Source organism: Exophiala xenobiotica, assembly GCF_000835505.1.
Source record: "Exophiala xenobiotica strain CBS 118157 unplaced genomic scaffold supercont1.4, whole genome shotgun sequence".
NCBI classification, from domain to species: Eukaryota; Fungi; Ascomycota; class Eurotiomycetes; order Chaetothyriales; family Herpotrichiellaceae; genus Exophiala; species Exophiala xenobiotica.
In genome coordinates, this window is record NW_013562491.1 from 2,213,587 (window position 1) to 2,233,061 (window position 19,475).

Consider the following 19,475-nt stretch of genomic DNA (forward strand, 5'->3'; position numbering starts at 1 on the left):
ATGAGTTCTTTTCAGAGAGGAAGCATGACGATATCTATGTTCGTGTCGCGGGCGCTTCCCCCTAGGGGAGAGAGCAGTACTCCCATGCCTCCAGCGGGTCCACAGTGATTGCGGTTTGATAAGACTGTCGTCTCGTATCTGGGGGAGCTCCACCTCACTAGGAGCTATAATAATGAATGTCAAAGATTGTGCATCTCGGAAGCCTTCCTCAAATATCAAGTCCAGACTCCACCCCCGGACTATTTGTGACGGGAGAAGGGGGGCTGACTGGGGAGCCATAACGTCCAAGGAGACCCAAGGGCAAGTATCAACACTGTGGTGTGATTGAGATTCGGACTTGCCACAAAGCGGAAGCCATATCAACTCAGGAGTATAAGAATCCGTGCATGTTGAACTTTGGCACTTCTACCCAGTCAAATTGGCTATCAGCCCATTGGAACATAGCGTCACTTATTGAACAGCTCGCTCTTCAGCTATGGGTTCTATCGGCATTCAACAGGAACAAGTTTACGACGTCCTCATCATAGGGGCTGGCCTCTCGGGCATCTGCAGTCTGCACCATGTCCAACAACGTTTCCCGTCGTGGCGTATCCAGGTACTTGAAGCTGGTTCCGATGTTGGGGAGCACATGGTTCTTCAACAAATACCCTGGCGCCCGCTTTGACTGTGAATCCGTCTCGTATGGTTTCTCTTGGGACAAGGAATTGTTGCAGGAATGGCACTGGAGAGAAGCCTTCTCTCCGCAGCCGGAGACGCTGAAATACATTCAACGGGTGGCCGATAAAAACGACCTTCGTAAAGACATCCAATTCAACACGCGGATCACATCGGCCGTTAGGCACGATGACAGCCATACCTGGCATTTTGTGGACCAATCTGGTGTGACCTACAGGGCGACATTTTTCATCAGCTGTCTCGGCTTTCTCTCTGAGCCGACCCTGCCCAACATCCAAGGCATCGCGAACTTCCAGGGGGAAAAGTTCCACACCTCGCGGTGGCCCGAAGATTTTGTCCTGAGCCGCGATTTCGTCAAGGAACGTATTGGCGTAATTGGCACGGGCGCCACTGCCATCCAGGCTATCACCGAAATTGCCAAAGAACCCAGCGTCAAGTCTCTCGAAGTCTTTCAGAGGACGGCGAACTGGTCTGCGCCACTGCGGAATACACCGATCACGCCAGAGCAGATGGAGCGACTTAGGGCCGAATATGACGCTGTATTTGAACGCTGCGCGTCCACACCGATGGGTTTCCTCCACCAAGCCGATCCACGAAATTCAACGGATGTCACAGATGAAGAGCGACTGGCGTTGTGGGAGGCAATCTATGCTAAGCCGGGCTTCGCGAAGTGGTTGGGAGCATTCAGCGACACCTACACCGATCGAGCGGCCAATCAGCTATATTCCGATTTCATGGCAAATAAGATCAGGAAAAGAGTGCACGATCCTGCAGTGGCAGAGAAGCTCATCCCAAAGAATCACGGTTTTGGCACACGACGAGTGCCCCTGGAAAGTGGGTATTTTGAATCATACAATCAGCCCAACGTCCACTTGGTCGATCTGCAAGAAACGCCCATCGAACGCATAACGTCCCGGGGAATAGTGACTTCTGATGGCCAGGAGCACGAATTAGATGTTTTGATCTTCGCCACTGGATTCAACGCCATCACTGGAGCGTTCAGTGCCATTGAATGGAGTGCGAAAGACGGCCGACCTCTCCTTGGCAGTAGCGACACTGAGAAAGGACGACGAGCAATATGGGTTGACCATAGACCAAAGACATTTCTCGGTATTACCGCGCCCGCCATGCCGAACATCTTCATGGTTCTCGGGCCGCACCAACCATTCGGGAACGCTACACGTAGCATTGAGCACGCTGTTCAGGTAACGTCTGACTTACTGCAGTACTGCAAGGACAATAATTACACTCGTGTCGAACCTACGGAGGAAGCTGTCGAACAATGGACTGAACACGTCATTGAGGTCAGTAAGGGGGCATTGTCCCACGAGGTTGACAGCTGGATGACGGGAGTCAATACAAACGTTGCCGGAAAGCAGACTCGGATTGTGGCAAGGTAGACTGGCAGTGCCATCGAATTCCGCCGACGGTGCGAAGCTTCGAAATCAGCTGGTTGGGAGGGTTTGCAGTTTGCCTGAGCAGAGATTCTACCAATTGCTATGGTCGTCGTGTTTGGTAGAACGTGCATCATGTCCTCCTCCGCTCCACGATGATGTCCGCGTCATGTAGAGCTGCATTGTTTGGCGCCAGTCCTAAGAAAATACGACTTAATTTTGTCTATGAGAAGGTTCACCAGCTACCAATGAGACTATTCTAGCCAGTTCCGTCGATGCAGGGTGGCACGAGTCCTCATGCTTGTATGGGTAGAAAACCACTCCGATAAAGGGGAGTGGTCTTCGGACCTTCGGAGAGCCTTTAGGGTGTGCCGAGGGAAGTGCCAAGATTCCAGACGCTGACCACCTTCATTCCACTCCCTGGCCAGCATTTGGTCGCAGGTTTCATCATCAATAACTACTATGTAGCGACCTTCCACACCTTCCACACCTTCCACACCTGAAACAATTAGTCTCGGATTCGACGCAGCACTTATTAGCCGCCTCCCAGACTGGTTGAGGTCTCGAACTATAATTAGTAGGTGATTGCTGCGTCGGGTGGCGTCTGCTGAGGCTTCGCACGATGGGGGCCAGGCGGCGCCTAGTAAAACAGGGGAGCAAACCACTCTTGCATGCCATGCATGGATGCTGGAGCAATTGCCTAGTACTTGGCTCGCCCGTTATACTTTCACCCTCGCTGTCTTGATTAGCTCGGATTCTATCTTGCCTTATCATCTGCACAGTGTCGACTTTACAACGATTGACGAGATGAGATCAGGAGAATCTTATCACCAAGAGCCCTTCTTGTTCCGCGTGGATACCACCAAATCTCTTGCCGTCCCATCAAGGACCACAAAGACGACAATGTACTCCTCGGAGCACCTCCTAATGGAACCATGTGGAAAACCAGGCCGCAAGCACCGCGTGCCAATGAAAGACATCTTTCTCTTGTCTATCGAGGTCCTCTGTCTCGTTGCAGGGTTTCTTACCGTCTTCTGTTCCCGACTGGCGATTTTCCTCGGGCAGATCAATCAGTTGATCGTTGTTGGCTTCCTACTGGCTGTAATGTCGGTGTGCCTCGAAGGTCTAATCCTGCGGACGGCCCTCATTCACACGGCCAGTCGGAGTGGCCCAACAATTCAAGATCTCGACGCTTTGCTGCGCAAGGACATTTTCGCGTCCAAGGTCAACATAGCATACCGCATGCTTCTGTTTTGCCTACTAGTCCTCCCGATGTTGTTAGGTATTGGATATAAAAAGTTCGTTGGAGGAGAGAGCACGATAATAGTTGACAACGGTAACGGTTTCTTTGGCTTCTCGTCCACTCCGGGAAAGCAGAGAATTGGTGATGGCCTTTCCATCCTCCCCGATGTCTATGTCCCGTTTTGGATAGACCCAGCTCTCAATCAAACCTATGGCTTCAACATGTATATAGCTGCTGACAACAAGACCGCGGCAATCCTTGATTCTCCGTTTCCGTCGTACCTGAGTGGCCTCCAATCCAGGCTTTCTGATGGGGAGACTTTGTCGTTAACCGCTACTGTCAATGCGACCGTGTCGGAAATGGTCAACCCAACGGAAGCCGAGCGCAACAGTGAAGATTACTGGACCGCCGTGCAAGACGAGTTTGGGCATGATCTCGCAGTCAACGGCGGGGATGTTCGAGGGGCTAACAATGCTCTTTGGGCAGGAATGACGGGAAACTTCTTGACCAACTTTTCCGTGATGTACTTCTCGGCGTGGAACACAACGATGAACGAGACTTTCTTTTCCGAAGCTATCCGAACGGAGCAGACCCGTCGAATGGCGCAAGCCACATGGTTGATTTCTTCATCGAACATAACCCTAGTCGAAGCGGAGCTCATCGACAACAGCATCCTAGCAAACCAGAGCCTCCTGCAGAACAATGCCATCGGCCTGCAGGAGATGTTCAGCACAATGCTGGGAGAATACGACTGGCACAATCGAGCTGGGGATTTTGACTACCCTTACCCGGCTCCGACAAATGGCGAACTAAGATATTTTCAGCCTGTCAATACAGTACCAGCCTTGGCCGCAGCCATGGCTTGGGCGCGAATCACCAGCTTGGACACCATTGCTCGGCCACAAGGAATTCAAAGCGGAGAGATGAGGGCACTCACTGGATACGAAAAGGCCGCGCAGCACATTGTGACCGTCAAAACTGTGCCGACCCTCCGAAGACTGCCCATGCTTGGGGTGATTCTGTTAGTCAATCCCTTGTTGGCGGTGACTTGCATTGTAGCCAAGGCCTTGTTCCTCTATAAAAGTCCGATTGGGGATGACTTCAATTTAATTTCATTATTCGCAGCAGCAGATGGCAGCGACTTGAGTGCTGTGAAAGGAGCGTCTTTAACAGGCGAATTGACACGCAGGGTGCCAGTGAGGTTCAACGTCGAACGAGGTGGGCAACGGAACAGTCGAGGCGGAGCTGATCACATTGTCATGACTTTGGACCCGGTCGGCCAAAGGATGGAGACTATCCAACATGGGATTGTGTACTCGTAAGAGGGCATCTCTATTGAACATAAGTGTGGTTATGTTGCCTTGGGGCCCAGTGCTAAATGGATCGCCTCGGAAGAGGTTCACTTGCGAGTCTTGAATAGCTTCCGAGTCCGTGGGACTTTTCGTGATCAGCTTGCAGACTGGAAACTTGCACTAGCACATCCAGTCACCATCCACGTTATATACAGCTCCCGTCACGAAGGACGCCTCGTCACTCAACAGAAAAGCAATAACATTGGCTATTTCGATTGGCTCCGCTCTTCGCTTTTGTGCCGTTTGCTGGAGACCGCGCTTGACATCCTCAGGATATTCGCCAGCAGACATTGGAGTATTGACAGAGCCTGTGGCGTGAACATCAGCTCGACTTCATCTTGCTGCTTCCTCATGGCGACATGGCCTTGAACAATGCCTTTTTACCAGCACAATGCTATATAATCGGAACTTACCTGGAGCCACACAGTTGATCCGTATGTGTGGGTTTTCCTTTGCGGCCGTTCTGGAAAGACCAATGACGGCCGCTTTACTGGCGCAATAAGGGGAAACACCCGGGGATCCCATCTGGCCAAAGGTGCTGGCAGCAGACACCTGTACAAGGCATGTTCAGCGAACGCATGGACATTTATTAAATCAACAAGGAGACTTACAATGCTCCCTCCAGCTGTCATGGCCCGAATCTGAGCCCTTATACAGCAGAAGACACCCCGAGCATTGACGGCAAAGTTGAAATCCCACGTTTCGTCGGTCTCTTCGGCAACAGGTTTCGCCGGGGTGATGATGCCGGCCATGTTGACAGCTCCATCGAGCTTACCGAACCTCTGCAATGTCGCTTCGATCCAGGCATCAACTGACGGGCTGCTGCGGACATCGATGACCCTGCACATGTGCCTGTTGCTGGTTGGTAGCGACTCACATGCTGCTTCGACGGCGGCTTCGTTTATGTCTGCAAGAGAGATGAAAGCCCCTCGGGAGGCCAGTAGTTTTGCTGTTGCCAGACCCATGCCTGACGCTGCGCCGGTAATGGCGACCTAGAGGTGGGTGTGATTTAAAACCAGGCACAGCTTATTGATTGAGGTAGGCCAACGCACCACCTTGCCATCGAAGGCTGAGATGATTGTTTGTTGAGGTTGGTTGGCTTCTTTGGAGCGCTGCTAACGATGACCTTGACGCGGCTATCACGACAAAGTTGCTTTGTAAGTGAATCCGAAGCAGCTCTAGCTTGAGAAGGGAAGCATTGCCAGCGCCCTGAAGTCTAGCATCGAGCCCTATCTGGCAAGGCTGGGTGCATATCTCCTTAGCCCATCCCTGCAAGAAATCTATGCGCATATTGGCCAATTGGCCCTATTGATGTCGCCGCTCGGGCCCATATGGCCTAGGGGTCTTCGCCAAAGAGGAAGGCTATCCCTGGTGGAGCGTCTGATTTCTATTGAGAAAGTGACCCCACGACATTATCATACAGGTTGGGGCAAAACTTATCAACTCAATCACAACCTTCCTCTTTTCTTGCGCCAATGCCAGAGCCATGTGATGGTCTACCTGACTGCAAGATCCAAAAGCAGAAGGGGTCTTGATAGTCTCAGTACATCCAATGTCTACCCAGGCCGATGACTTGCAAGTTCCAGAAGCGGAGAGTCTGCGAAATCGATCCTTTGGTGGATGCGCCACGGTCCGCTGACCGCTCCGATCTCAAGCGTCAAGGGTGATTAACTGACGACGGATAGTGTCGCATTCGTCATGTCAAATGCGACGAAGGCCGACCCACCTGCTCTATGTGCAAGTATGCTAGGCTAGATTGTGCAGGATACGAAAAGGGCATCTTTTTCGATTTCGACCACGCCACCAATGCCCCTGGGGAAGGTATTGCCCGCTTCCGACGGTCGTTATTGACGGAGGAAGAGCGTAGACGCATGAGCCAATGGCTTCTGTCGAGCGTGCCTCCTCGATCGGTATTGCGTGTCCTGGCTCAAATTGACGACAATTCGACTGCTTCTCAACACGAAGAAATCCGCCGAGGTCCATTCGGGGCATTCAAGGTGAATTGCGTCCCCAATACCACTTCAAGCCCCACCGACTCTGTCCAAGAGGGAGAGGAAGGACCCTCTGAGCTGGATCTGGTGCGATTGACCAACGACTTCCTCGGTCCCTCAGACTCGGACTTATCGCCCTGGACTCAAGGGCTAGTCCAGGCCAATTTCAATCAATCCGACCAGATCTCGCTCCCGACCTCTCCAGATTTCTGGAACATGGCTGGGATCCGGGTTGTGTCCATGAAGTCTTCGATGACCACCTCTCAATACCTGAAAGCCAGGAGATGATCAACACTGCGTTCCCGCTGCACGATTACTCCTTCCCACATTACATACAAACGGCCGGCCCGAATCAGGCGACAATCAACCCCCAGGTCTCAGCGCTCACGGCCACCCACGAAAGTATCCCACAGGATGCAGTGACACTGCTCAAGCACTACGCGACCACAGTCATCACCCTCCTGACGCCACTTCGACACAACAAAACGCCATGGCACATTCTCTTTATTCCGCACATCAAGAACTGCCTCGCTGCTGTCACGTTGGGCGAACAACTCGACCATGCTAGTCTGACGGCATTCTATGCGTCCTTGGCCATCAGCGCTTTCAGTCTCGGAGGCGTGTCACAGTCTCAGATGTGGCGTGACCAGGGCAAGTTGTATAAACAACAGGCTCGGGTGCACGCCAGACTGATGCTCAAAACTGCCTACGTTGTTCCCAAAACGTCCAAATACAAGGCCATCCTGATGGCTCTCCTCACCATGGTGCAACTTTCGATGTGTGCCGGCACCCGTGAACAAACAGACTGTTATCTTGTCGAAGCAGAGAAGTTTATCAGGCTCAGGGGTCTCAACCGCAAGAAATCTCGAAAGTTTCGCTTGCTGCACCACTGTTACGTCTTCGAGAGACTTTTTCAAGAGAGCATATACATCGACAGCACAGATTCGCAGCAACGCCACCACGTTCGAAAAGCAATCGAATCAAGCGGCATGGCGGTCCACAGCAGCGACCGTCTGTCGTTCCGACCCCCTCAATTCGTCAATTTGGATGAGGAGATGTCAGAGGTGAAGAGTCTAGAAGTAGGCGAGAACGACCTCCACCTTGAATGTCTGAGGGAATTTCCACCTACCTTATACCCGGAGATCTTTGGCGTACCAGAATCTTGGATGCTCCTATTGTCACTGACCATTCGGCTTGCTAAGGAGAAAGACTCTGCCGACTCTGCTGACTCTGTGAGGCGGACAATACTTCAAACAATCCCAATCTGAAGAACTTCATGAGCCGAGCGAAAGCTATCGAAAGACGTATTCGTCGGTTGCAACGGTCTAACACTCAAGCTACGTTTGCTTCTAGCGATCTGCACATTTTGGATAGCATGCTCGATGCAGTCCAGCAGGCGTTGGCGATATATTTCTACCGGAGGATCTACGATGTGGACGCATCCTTGTTGCAGCAGAAGGTAATCGGCGCACGCGATTGTCTGCTCCGGTGCGAATACGCCGATCCGGGGGTGGTGCATGGCTCTGCCGGGTTTATCTGGCCTGCTTTTATGGCAGCATGCGAGGCCGAAGACCTGGGAGTGCAAGTCTCCTTCTCGCACTGGTTCAGGACGTCGGCGCAACGCAGTGGGCTTTCATGCTTCACGGCCACGCTCGAAATCATCGAGCAGATTTGGCACGAAAAGCGCACTTCAGGCCGCACGAGTGTCTCGTGGCGCGACATTATAAAGAAGCAGGTCCTGATGGAGCATGACCATTGACAGGGCGCCGGACAAAGGCAAGGGAGTAGTGTGGGATCTCTGCTGTAGCATACTATATTCTTCCAAGTAAGGATTCTAAACTGTATGATGATCATAATGTACAGTCCAATGTTGATCTCACTCACCGCTTCGACGCACGTGCAGGAGCCGAAAGAAGTGGAGAAGCAACCCATTGAAGGCTATGAGACTGATAGAATCTCCCCGACCGACCCAATTTCATGGGCCACGCCTACCGCTCGGTATAGCCGCCATCCACGAAAAGCGTTGTTCCAGTGACGAAAGAATTGCATCCCCCGGACAGGTACACCACCCCATCTGCAATCTCGTTGGGATTGCCCATCCTCTGCATGGGCACAGCAGTATTGACGCGCTCCATCATTGCTTGTAAGACCAGCGGCGACTTTGTCGTCATTGGCGTCTCCGTACAGCCCGGACAGATGGCATTGATCCGCAGTCCGTCTTTGGCATAATCCTCCGACGCCGTCTTGGTCAGGCCGACGACTCCGTGTTTTGCAGCCGTGTAGGCCGTTGACAGGGGGATTCCGACCGCTGCCTGAATTGATCCGAAAGTGACGATGGAGCCACGTTGTAAGGGTCGCCCGTCGATGCTGGAGAGGATGGGCTCCTGCTTCAGCATGACCCTGGCCGCTGCCCTCAAGACGAAGAATGTACCGGTAAGGTTGACGTCCAGGATGCGCTTCCAATCCTGAGTCTCGGCAAACGCAGCGCCGCCTGGGTGTTTCATAGCGATCCCAGCAGCGTTGACCACGTAGTCGAGACGGCCGAACTTCGTCGCTACGTCGTTGACCACCTGGTTGACCTGGTCTTCATTCGTCACGTCCACCACGTACACATCGACTTGGCAGGGGATGTCAGATTGGCGATTCTTCGTGGCTTCCACCTCGGCCTTGACGGCCATCAACGCATCGTGGTTGAGATCTAGCAGTGCCAGACCAGCGACGCCGTCCTTTGCGAAGGTCTTCGCGCATGCTCTACCGATCCCGGATGCGGCTCCAGTTATCAAAGCGAAGCCCGGAACGTCCATGTTCGTTTTTTTCTTTTGCCACGAATGCGATTGATTCTCGACGCTACTAGTAGCATCTTACAATCCGCCATCAAGAAGGTTTTATAAACCACTGCGAAAGACACAGGGCACGTGTCCAGCGTCTGCACAAAGGACACAATTCATGGGACTGCGTGGGTCCGGGGATACTTTCCTCTTCAACTGGGAGCTGGCACTGTTTTTGATTAGGTCGGCAACTCAGGTCAACTCACACACTGATTGCGGGTGGAGCTTATCTTGCAGCATCACCAGCCTAATGACTGATTCAACCGTCCACCCCTGCCTCGAAATTTGACGCATAGCCAAGGGAGATCAGATTTGTCGAGAGCGTCGAACGTCTTGCCGGGTAGATTGCTGACAAAGGGAGACTCACGTGAGTGGGGAGGAGCATAGAACGACATCACGCATTTTCCCAGATTGCGTGAAGTCGCGAGACATTTCATTCTGATCTTCAGCCTCGTGCACAGGATAACATGTTCCTATACCTGCGCTATCGTAACAATCATACCGAGTCCGGCGACGACAAAGATAAGGCACGACGCCATACGAGTACCGGCCATACTCTTCGATGGCAGTCGGTCCTTTTGACACTGGCCATGTCAAACGCTCCCAATTTACAAACGCTGATATCATCGCATCTGTATTGCGTCACGTCACACTTACGAGTCACTGGCCGAGGCCAGAAAAGTTCCAAGGTAAGAATGTATCAATGGAAACGGCTTTCGGATTTCTCGGATTACCCGGGATCTGTCAGTAATGGTAAGTATTGTTTATCTGCTACTATACAAATCAGTTTCCGTCCTCCTGTTCTAGGCGACCTTCTCTCAAGCCTGACCACCTCACTTGACTCCCACCCACGACAATACACTACAGCATGACCTCGCACAACCATCACCGGCCGAACATGGCCAAACATGGCGACCCCGATCCGATAGCCTACGAGAAAGAAATCTACCAAAAGGGCCTCTCGTACTCGCGCCCACCGTTCACATTCAATGCACTAGATTGGGAATCCCTCGCCTCCGAACGTATGTCCGCCGACTCTCGCGGCTACTGCATCGGCTCCGCTGGCACAGGCGAAACGGGCCGTAAAAACCGCGAGGCTTTTGCAAAATGGTCGATCCAGCCGTCTCGTCTCACTGGGTCAACATCGTTTCCAGACCTCTCGGTATCAGTGCTGGGCAAGAAATTGCCCTTCCCGATCGCCATAGCACCGGTCGGTGTGCAGAAGATCTTCAATCCGGACGGTGAACTCGCGTCTGCTCGTGCGGCGGCGAAGGAGGACGTGCCGTACATCATGAGCACAGCGAGCAGCGCATCGATCGAAGAGGTTGCCGAGGCCAATGGTGATGGCGAGCGGTGGTTCCAACTATATTGGCCGTCGAGAGAGAACGACAATATCACGATCTCCTTGCTTGAACGTGCGAAGAAGGCCGGGTTTTCAGCATTGATAGTCACTTTGGATACATATGTTTGTTCATTTCCACCCGTGCCAGGCCCCCTTACCTGTTCTTGACAAAATGATGTCTTCTTCAATCCAAGCGTCATGGGATATCACTTCAACTTCCCTACTGACACACAGCGTGCTCGTATAGATACTCGGTTGGCGCCCATCCGACATGAACAATGGGTACAACCCATTCCTCCGCTCCGACCAAATCGGCGTAGAAATAGGCTTCTCCGACCCCGTATTCCGCTCGAAATTTCAGTCCAAACACAACGTCTCCCTTGACGAGAATCTCGGCCTCGCCGCCGCCGAATGGACGCGGACGATCTTCCCCGGCACACCGCACTCCTGGACCGACATCGCCTTTCTGCGCGCCCACTGGTCCGGCCCCATCATACTAAAAGGCATCCAGACACCCTCGGACGCCCGCCGCGCCGCGTCGCTCGACATCCAAGGCATCATTGTCTCCAACCACGGCGGCCGCCAAGTCGACGGCGGCGTATCCTCGCTTGGCGTGCTACCTAGGATCGTCGACGCCGTGGGCGACGAGCTAGAAGTCTGGTTCGACTCGGGAATCCGGTGCGGCGCCGATATCGTCAAGGCGCTCGCGCTGGGAGCCAAGATGTGCTTGATTGGCAGGCCGTACGTGTACGGCCTGGTGCTGGGCGGAGAGGATGGCGTCGCTCATGTCCTGAAAGCGTTACTGGGGGATACGGAGTTGACTATGCATTTGGCGGGGATCAAGTCGGTGAGAAAGGACGATTTGGATCGCGATGTGCTGATAAGGGAGTCTGACTTGTGATGTCTGGAATGATTTCAACCCTGATCGCAGGGCCTCTTTCCCCTTTCAAGCATGCTCTCAGACAATGGACGTGGATGCAATGGAATGGCCGCCGTGGGACCGCGACCCACATGGTAGGACGATAGACGTGGATATGATGAGCTGCTGGGGGACATGCTGTTCTCATTTGATCACTTGCACAGGTTGCGCTCCTGGGGTAACACGGAGTCAAATGCGGATATCAAGAGGTAAACTCGTTCATCGTCCTCTTCCACCGCTTTCCGCACGCAAAGGTGGAAGATGAAAAGGGAGGATCCAACTTCTATATCGCTACCTATATGCTGAGATGCCTTTCGAGTGCCCGCCATACCGTAGTTAAAGCCCCTTCAATTGCCCGTGATCTGAACACCGCGACTTGCTAGAGCGCCAGAATATGTAGCGCAGGCGGAAACCATCCCTGGTCTCGATAACCCAAGTACTCCAAAAGTGCACCATCTCCTCTTCATGTCAACGCGGCACGGTCCCTTGCAAAAGTAATCAAGAGTCAGAGTCAAACTGCGCTTGCAGATTGACGAAGGCCGCAGGCCCGCCCTCCACCTCAAGCATGTCAATCAACGTCTCGGTCTGTTTCCAAGTCCTCTCCAAGGCAGCAGAAGGCGATCGTCCTAATGATACTATCGCATGTCAGTAACGTCCTCGATGCCTGTGTGACAGTCACTTACCCAGTATTGCAGAGTTGAGCTCCTCTGCAACCGTCACTCTACCTGAAGGATCAAGAAGATGACCATGAACACTGTCTTTTGGATCATTGTAAGCAACCAAGCTGAATATATCTTCAAGTGTTTTCGCATAATCTCCTTGTTCGTCTCGGTATTCTCTCATTAATTCCTGGCCGTATTGCATGGCTTCGATGAGCAGTTGATCGTGCTGGAGCATGGTCTCGTCTGCCGCTGATTTGCCCAGACCATTACTCGTGGTTTGGGCGTGAGGCTGGTCGTCAAGCTCCATATCCTGAGCGAAGTCGTCATCGGTAGCTGATGTCCTGCCAAAGCCATTGCTAGCTTTACGCTCGTTCAACGGCTTTCGAGTGTTCATCTCGGTTGTCTTGCTAATTAATTCAACCCACTTTCGGCACTTCAGTCGAAAGACAATGTCAGGATTTTGTGCAAGGACAGTTGGGAACTGCGCATGAGTGCATTCGAGAGCTCGATCGATTTCTCCAGATAGGATGGCGCGTCGAATTCCTGTGTGCTGGTTAGTGCCGAGTCTTTCGACAGGAAGCAGCCACTCACTCTGTCGATGTACAGCATCTGTGTCATCACGTTCTGGCTCAGCTGCACTGCTTGGAATGGCATTGCTTAGAGATTCCTTCTCTTTTTGGATCTCTTCCGCAAACGCCTTTGCAGTCTCAACGTAGCCGTCATGAGCGAGGAACTGCATGACTAGTTCTTGAATGAGGCTACTCTCATCTCGTTGCTCTTGTAAAGAAGAAGGTTTCGCCTTCGCAATGTCCTTTGCCACGTTGCTCTTCTCCGTCTCCATCTTGTCGTCAATGTCGAATACAAAGGGGTGTTGTCCGAAGTTCACCGTGACCAATGCGCCCGAGTGCTTTTTCATACCAATTGTAGGGAATGGCCGAACATCCTTTTTCAATTCTCTGAAGCAGATGCCAAGATCCTGTCCGTTCTTCGTGAAGAAAGCGTAGCCTGCGTTGAAATTGACACCGCAACCTATGATATCGCCGGCTCCGAAGGTAGGACCATAATTCCTGCCGGAATGTTCACCAAAGAACATCTTCCCGTCATCGCCATGATAACCCCATGAATGCGTCTCCCAACCTGGTAGCCTTTCCAGCGATGCCTCTGCCGTAGAAAATCCAATCGCGATAGCTGTGTCTTTGCTCTTGTGCTTGATTTCCACCTCGAAGTAATATATCCCACAAGCAGGTGACATGGGATAGTCTGCGCGTACAGATGCTGCCTCGATTTCCGCTTTGCTCACAGTCCCACTGTACTTCAGATCGAGACCATCATTCATGACGTCCAAGCCCGGGTATCTGTCCTGTTCACTCCATCGAGACGGTAAGGGCATCAACTGCTCCTCCTCTTTAGGTGGGTTGCTTTCTATGATATCGTACGTCATGCCACGATGCGAAGGAGCTATCCTGTGGACGTTTGTGTTTCCAGCACTGGTAGACAACGAATTGATCGCCGAAGATCCTCCTGTCGGGTGCTCTCTTTTTTTCCTCGCCTTCGCTTTATGTGCGGCTTCCAACTTCGCGACATATCTTGATGCTCGGAGGTAGGACGGTATGAAGAACTGACTGGCAGGCATGTGGCCGGTACCTAAAGCTGGGATGTTTGCAAACTTCCTTGAGTATGCGGGCAAGGACGGTGCCTTTCGCCAATGTGAGTTGTTGGGCGAATCGTGCTCCTGAGAGTACCGTCTTTGATGCGGATGTTCTGATTGGTAAAGAGGGGGATAAGGGCTGCTCGGAGTGGAAGTTGCAAGATGAGAAAAGACACCTGATCGAGTGGGAGCAGGTAGGTTCTGAGAAGTCGCGCCTGAGGCCACAGAAGCATACGACAGGCGTCTGGGGACGTTGCCACCGTACTGGCCCGGTCTACTGCCACTGCTGGCGCCTGCACCGTCTGCCATGTCGAAAGATTCGTTCAAGGCCGTAGTGTCAAAGGAGAGGCAAGGAAGAACTCGCTCAAGTCGACGAGAGGTTTGGTGCAGTGGTCACGAGGGAGTGGTTGGGTCAAATGGAGGTCCTGTGGTGGTTGGGCTGGCAAGTCGACGAAGGTCGCAGGAGGATAGGCTACGGCTTCGGACTCTGGTCGATATCCATTGTTTCGGCTTGCGAAAGGGAAGGATGACTTATTAGCAGGTTGCAATGTCTGGTGAAGCATATCAAGTGCTTATCATGCCGATATGGCGATGTTTGATGCAATACTAGTGTCATTTATTGGGCGGCAGCCGGTGGCAAGTCGTGCACTTGCGGGGGTCCGGAACTGAGGCGCTGCGGTCCAGCCCCAGCGTCATCTACAGCCTACCAAGTGCTCGTGCTCGCCGTGCTTTTACAGAGAGCGGCCAAGTTAGTAACTAGTTCTCACCGCCTACTCAATATCCTGCTTAGGGAGCATAAGGCCGGTGATGGGGCTGGAATCAAGACCTACTGACGCCGAGACGGCCACTAGAGAAGCAATGTGTGAAATGCTAATACGAAGCTTGCATGGCCAGCAAACCTTCATTCGCTTTCTATTGATACAGTAACCAGAAGGAAATGCCTCAAAGTCTCATCTCTCTACTCGACAAAGGCTCTTCGAAGACTGATGACAAGTCTTCACCGAACTTTGCCCCGTTGATGCCCGTTACATTTCCAGACCCGTCATGAGACCGTTGCCCACCTGCATGACAACCCGAGATACCCAAATGAGACTTTGTTCCTAGAACGCCATGCTGAGATAGGGATAATCCATAACCATGAAAAACTCCGTCGAATATGCTTGTTCTTTTCGAACCCTGGCACCCATCTGACGTGCAATATGCTGGGGTCAAAGTACACATGCAGGTTTGTATCTCCGAACACGACAGGCTCCCATAGGTGGTAGAGGGCGTCATGCAGAAACACTGCGCCAACATGTGGCAGATAGATGAATAGAAAAGTGCCCGTAGATCAGCCCTGGGCGGCAATAGCAGCTGGTGGTGGTGGCATCGGTACTGGGGAGCTGGGTGCTGGAGTAGACATAACCATAGGATCAAGCTGTTCGCCGGCATTACTGTCAATGGCAGTGTCGCTTTCGTTGGGTTTGATGTCACTGCTGCTCTGTTGGGAGATGTCTTTGGCATCACTTGATTCATCACCATTGAGCATGGCGGGCCTCTCGTTGCCTTTCCAGGAGGGTACCTCCCAAACGACACCAGTAAAGCTCTTCACGCTGAAAGCCTTCTTGATCCATTTGCGGCATGGTTTTCCAGATCGATCCAGGGCTCGAAGACCGGCGTTGATAGCGCCTTGATTCGCCTTGGGACCTAATCGGTGCCCACCAAGCATGGCGGGGAGTGACGGTCTGCCGCCAGCGTGGTCAATAGTACCATCGTCCCTGTACGACAAAGTCAGTATGCTATTATGTATGGAAGCGGACGACATGGTGAGTCGACATACAATCTTGGTTTCTTCTTTGGACCAGGCTTGCCTCGTGGTTTGGGCGTCCCATTAGACTCGGCTGCCATTTGGCCTAGACTTCTCTTGCTTCCTGCAGAAGGGTTCTTTCGCTTCTTCGAGGCGTCAGCACTCGATGCGTCGCCGTTTGGTGCCGGTGTTGAATTCGACTCAGAAGCATTGTCATTGACGTCAGGAACCTTCAATGTAGGAAGGTCATCGGCCGCAGGGGCAGGTGAGGATGCTGAGGAGGTTGTTGATTGTTCTTCTGTCTTGGGTGCAGGCTCTTCAAAGCGGCGTAGTAACTTGGGAGACAGCTTAAGTATGACTGTTTTTCCTTGCTTCTTGCTCTTGTCAGGTCGGGCTGAAGGTGATCGACCGGGTGTACTCGACGACGAGACAGCCATCATGAAGACTTGTGGTGTTGTGAGGTCAACGTGGTGAGGCTGTAAGGTGGATGAAGTCGACTTGAGCGGCAATTGGCCTCCTGGATGGTTTGCTTGTTGGATTTGGCAGGCGGCTGAAATTATTTTCGTTTGTGGAGTTTTGAGGTAATTATTATTGCCAGGCGTAGCTGGTGTTTTTGGTGTTTGTGACGATTAGCAGCGGTAATGGTGGTGAGGTGTCATGATGGATGAAGGTGATGGTAGGAGAGGAAAAGATGGGAGGGAGGAAATGATGATGATGAGACAGTGCTCATGGCTGGGGGCGTGTGAAGCATGGAATCCTCGGGATGGGCTTGGTTTGATTTGGCTCAGATCAGATGCGGACGCAGACAGAGTCTCAGTCAGTGAAGGAGCAGCGAAGTGTTACCGGAGACGAGGCGTCAAGCTGTGATTTTTCCTCGCAAGCGGAAAGGACCAATGGATTGCCTTGAAGCAGCGTGGTCCACTGACGCGCAACGACCAATCACCGCGCGCCCTCGGTGGCTGGAAAAGCTCCTTGCCTGTCGCTGCTTCTGCCCAGATTTTAGTCAGGAGCAAAGAGTGTCGCTAGCAGGAGCGTAAGCCTCCGTGGCCTCCATGATTGCCCATTCTCAGGCTTGTTGCTGTTGTCACATTGACCCAAAAACGAATCCCTGACGCAAGCACTTGACAGATTGATGGTAGGCATCGCCTGATTCCTCCCGTCCTGCCATCATCCAGGCCAGCCGCCTACTGAGCCATTCATGAATGAACCACTCAAGGAATCTCCATCCGCCTATCACTGCTAATGATTCCGCACCTTGATGAATGAGCAGACCACCATATGATGCATCCGGCTAAGAGGAGACGCCTGGATCAATCCACTGCATCTCTAACAAAGCCTTTCCGCTCACCGCTACGAAAAGATCCTAGTGATCCTTCCCACAAACCAAACATTACCAGCCCGGATACGAAGCTTCATCTGGACACTAAATTATCGCCACTCGTGACTACTTCGATTGATTCAGCCGAAACAACCAAAAAGCCTCACGGCTCCGCTTCCACAGGATTCGCTGGAACAGCCAATGCCGAGCACAGAGAATTACAAAAAGAACATGTTGCTTTGACGCTTCATCTGAAGAAACTATGCCAGTCGCTTGATGTTGCTCAGCAAGCCCTACAGATTGAGACATCAAACCAGATCGTGCAGTTACAAGTCTTGATCTCCAAGTGGAAGGCTGTTGCCCGGGATGTTGCTGAACAGCTATTTGATGAAGCCAAGGAACGAATCGACCACATGGGTGGATTCAAGGCATGGCAACATCGTGCTCAAGATGATGCACGTCTCTGGAACAAAGATGAGAAGACAACTCACCACTATCCCGATGATAGAAGGGACGAGAACGACAGCCAGCCCGAGATTGCGACCGCTGACAAAGATAATTTCGACGCAGCAAACCACTCGAGTAACGAAGAAGAAGAGCCGGATGTAAGTCTCATATTTTCGTTCCCTAGCTCCTCTGGGCGCACTAATGTACAGGGCAGACGTTCACGATGGAGACGATGCTTCGCGAAATGAACATCGACCTGCAGCTGATCGGGTATGACAAGGAGTCCGAAGGCTGGCTTGTCTGAAATCTCGAAGATGACCGCCCACCCACTGGAAAGCCAACTTCAAGGAGGAGGCTCTCACGGCACGAACTGTGGCTCTGTGGGTAGGACAGCCGACTCAACTCTCTGTCGGCATGCAGTGCTAGCGGCCCAGACTGGGTGAGTCGCAGCTGATATTACCAGGGAAACCAAGGTGAAGGTTCTTCTTCTCTCCCGGGTTCGCCATCATGACGCACAGGACCTGAAACCATCAAGGACAGACAGTCATTGCCAGGTTGCTGATGCTGGTATGAGGCATGAAGGACGAATCCCTCGGCTCTGAAGAGACTGAGTGGTGAATGCCGACTGCTCTTTTGAAGGCCGAATATCTGAACATATAGCCCGATGCTGTTGCTGAGAGCGGTAGATGGTTCTATTTGGTGGATGCAAACATCCCTCGCAATAGCGAACTTTCCGATGGATGGCAGTTGTGCAATGTCATCTCATGACGGGAGGTCGACTTTGTTTATTCCAGACCACTCGACTCTTGACCCATTCGACAGCCTCCTTGACCCCAGTTCCTCGAAGAGCACTGATTGGCAGGACTCGACTGTCGCGCACCATGCCTCCCTTTTCGCCTTCGAAGACCTTTCTGACAAAGCCTTCTTTGATTCGCACGACCTCCAGGCTGTCTTCGCGATCTTGTTTGTTGGCCAACACCAGGATCGGAATGCCTACGGCGTCCTCGTTCTCGAGCACACTCTCCAGGACCGCTCTGCACTCGTCTAGTCGTCCTTGAGATTGCCCAAGTGATAGCATACCTGGGGTCACTGGAGTCATTGGCGTCCATGGTGTCTGCGGCTCTTCATCGTCCGTCTTGCTAATGAAACTCTTCTTTCGTGTGTGCCATCCAGGTGTTCTAGGCGCTTCGTCGAGTTCACCGTTGCCTAAATCCGTGCTATCGACCACAAATACGATAGCATGTGCGCTTTTGTAGTAGCTTGTCCAAAGTCTCCTCAAACTCATTTGTCCTCCTACATCCCAGATCTTCACATACATGTCGGGGAGATCGATGGTTGCGACATTCTGTCCCACGGTAGGGACGGTGTTTCCTGCTGTGTCCGATGGTTCTGCGTCACCTGTTTGACCGGCGGGGTCGGTGGTAGTGTTGAAGAGTGCTTTAATCTGAGATAGAAGGGTCGTCTTGCCGGCATTGTCAAGACCAAGCAGAATTATGGAGTACTCTGATGGTTCGTCAGCTTCAACTGCGTGGTGCCGCGGCAGTTTCTGGATTGAGTGCTCACCTGGCTTACTGGTCGCGTAGAGATAAAGAGACCGTACCAGGTGGTACATATTGCGGGAGGCAGATGGGCAGGATGAAATCTATCGGCAATGCATTCAAAGTAAACAAAGACAATGTTGACAAGGACGCGATTGCAGCCACGTATATCATTGTTACAGATACCTTCACGGCAAGGATTGACGGTCGCAATCGCGAGGCATAACAAATGCACCAGGGTTATTGCAAAGAATTGCGACTTTCTTGTAACCTCATGTTGCTGCTGCTGATGCTGGGCAAAGGTTATCAATCCGTCGTTTATCGCAGATGCA

At 52.4% G+C, this 19,475-nt stretch overlaps 9 protein-coding genes across 10 annotated transcripts; 4 read left to right on the top strand and 5 right to left on the bottom strand.

The window, feature by feature from the left end:
* Positions 1-560: 560 nt before the first annotated feature.
* PV05_07038 (uncharacterized protein) lies at positions 561-4,634 on the top strand (the record flags this gene model as incomplete). Its single annotated transcript, XM_013459822.1, has 2 exons — positions 561-2,071; positions 2,819-4,634. The coding sequence occupies 2 exons, from the start codon at positions 561-563 to the stop codon at positions 4,632-4,634; spliced, it is 3,327 nt and encodes a 1,108-aa protein (XP_013315276.1).
* A 150-nt stretch (positions 4,635-4,784) lies between these two features.
* On the bottom strand, positions 4,785-5,629 carry PV05_07039 (uncharacterized protein; the record flags this gene model as incomplete). The annotated part of the gene is made up of 3 exons (XM_013459823.1): positions 4,785-4,972; positions 5,078-5,216; positions 5,276-5,629. 3 exons carry the CDS (start codon positions 5,627-5,629, stop codon positions 4,785-4,787), a joined length of 681 nt encoding a protein of 226 aa, XP_013315277.1.
* Positions 5,630-6,397: 768 nt separating this feature from the next.
* Positions 6,398-7,923, top strand: PV05_07040 (uncharacterized protein; the record flags this gene model as incomplete). The annotated part of the gene is made up of 2 exons (XM_013459824.1): positions 6,398-6,886; positions 6,937-7,923. 2 exons carry the CDS (start codon positions 6,398-6,400, stop codon positions 7,921-7,923), a joined length of 1,476 nt encoding a protein of 491 aa, XP_013315278.1.
* Positions 7,924-8,531: 608 nt separating this feature from the next.
* On the bottom strand, positions 8,532-9,459 carry PV05_07041 (uncharacterized protein; the record flags this gene model as incomplete). Its single annotated transcript, XM_013459825.1, has 2 exons — positions 8,532-8,601; positions 8,648-9,459. The coding sequence occupies 2 exons, from the start codon at positions 9,457-9,459 to the stop codon at positions 8,532-8,534; spliced, it is 882 nt and encodes a 293-aa protein (XP_013315279.1).
* A 484-nt stretch (positions 9,460-9,943) lies between these two features.
* Positions 9,944-11,953, top strand: PV05_07042 (uncharacterized protein). The gene is made up of 2 exons (XM_013459826.1): positions 9,944-10,948; positions 11,073-11,953. Exons 1-2 carry the CDS (start codon positions 10,352-10,354, stop codon positions 11,724-11,726), a joined length of 1,251 nt encoding a protein of 416 aa, XP_013315280.1. The 5' UTR covers positions 9,944-10,351; the 3' UTR covers positions 11,727-11,953.
* Positions 11,954-11,958: 5 nt separating this feature from the next.
* PV05_07043 lies at positions 11,959-14,643 on the bottom strand. 2 transcript variants are annotated; one of them, XM_013459827.1, is made up of 3 exons: positions 12,998-14,643; positions 12,428-12,949; positions 11,959-12,379 (listed from the first exon to the last, which is right to left on the bottom strand). In XM_013459827.1, the coding sequence occupies exons 1-3, from the start codon at positions 14,361-14,363 to the stop codon at positions 12,243-12,245; spliced, it is 2,025 nt and encodes a 674-aa protein (XP_013315281.1). In that variant the 5' UTR covers positions 14,364-14,643; the 3' UTR covers positions 11,959-12,242. The 2 variants fall into 2 exon arrangements, with proteins under 2 accessions (XP_013315281.1, XP_013315282.1); XM_013459828.1 differs by having other exon boundaries at positions 12,428-14,643.
* A 222-nt stretch (positions 14,644-14,865) lies between these two features.
* Positions 14,866-16,657, bottom strand: PV05_07044 (uncharacterized protein). Its single transcript, XM_013459829.1, has 2 exons — positions 15,874-16,657; positions 14,866-15,811 (listed from the first exon to the last, which is right to left on the bottom strand). Exons 1-2 carry the CDS (start codon positions 16,278-16,280, stop codon positions 15,385-15,387), a joined length of 834 nt encoding a protein of 277 aa, XP_013315283.1. The 5' UTR covers positions 16,281-16,657; the 3' UTR covers positions 14,866-15,384.
* Positions 16,658-16,907: 250 nt separating this feature from the next.
* On the top strand, positions 16,908-18,416 carry PV05_07045 (uncharacterized protein). Its single transcript, XM_013459830.1, has 2 exons — positions 16,908-17,763; positions 17,820-18,416. Exons 1-2 carry the CDS (start codon positions 17,119-17,121, stop codon positions 17,907-17,909), a joined length of 735 nt encoding a protein of 244 aa, XP_013315284.1. The 5' UTR covers positions 16,908-17,118; the 3' UTR covers positions 17,910-18,416.
* PV05_07046 (uncharacterized protein) lies at positions 17,462-19,434 on the bottom strand. The gene is made up of 2 exons (XM_013459831.1): positions 19,169-19,434; positions 17,462-19,108 (listed from the first exon to the last, which is right to left on the bottom strand). Exons 1-2 carry the CDS (start codon positions 19,215-19,217, stop codon positions 18,363-18,365), a joined length of 795 nt encoding a protein of 264 aa, XP_013315285.1. The 5' UTR covers positions 19,218-19,434; the 3' UTR covers positions 17,462-18,362.
* Positions 19,435-19,475: the final 41 nt, after the last annotated feature.

Bases quoted from the DNA above. Each gene is read 5' to 3' on its own strand.
- PV05_07042 (XM_013459826.1), top strand. From the start codon at position 10,352: ATGACCTCGCACAACCATCACCGGCCGAACATGGCCAAACATGGCGAC. The intron at 10,949-11,072 runs GTTTGTTCATTT...GTGCTCGTATAG, and splicing joins TAGTCACTTTGGATACATAT to ATACTCGGTTGGCGCCCATC.
- PV05_07043 (XM_013459828.1), bottom strand. From the start codon at position 14,363: ATGGCAGACGGTGCAGGCGCCAGCAGTGGCAGTAGACCGGGCCAGTAC. The intron at 12,380-12,427 runs GTAAGTGACTGT...GACATGCGATAG, and splicing joins GCTCAACTCTGCAATACTGG to TATCATTAGGACGATCGCCT.
- PV05_07044 (XM_013459829.1), bottom strand. From the start codon at position 16,280: ATGATGGCTGTCTCGTCGTCGAGTACACCCGGTCGATCACCTTCAGCC. The intron at 15,812-15,873 runs GTATGTCGACTC...TTTGTCGTACAG, and splicing joins CCAAAGAAGAAACCAAGATT to GGACGATGGTACTATTGACC.
- PV05_07045 (XM_013459830.1), top strand. From the start codon at position 17,119: ATGATGCATCCGGCTAAGAGGAGACGCCTGGATCAATCCACTGCATCT. The intron at 17,764-17,819 runs GTAAGTCTCATA...TGTACAGGGCAG, and splicing joins ACGAAGAAGAAGAGCCGGAT to ACGTTCACGATGGAGACGAT.
- PV05_07046 (XM_013459831.1), bottom strand. From the start codon at position 19,217: ATGTACCACCTGGTACGGTCTCTTTATCTCTACGCGACCAGTAAGCCA. The intron at 19,109-19,168 runs GTGAGCACTCAA...ACGAACCATCAG, and splicing joins CTACGCGACCAGTAAGCCAG to AGTACTCCATAATTCTGCTT.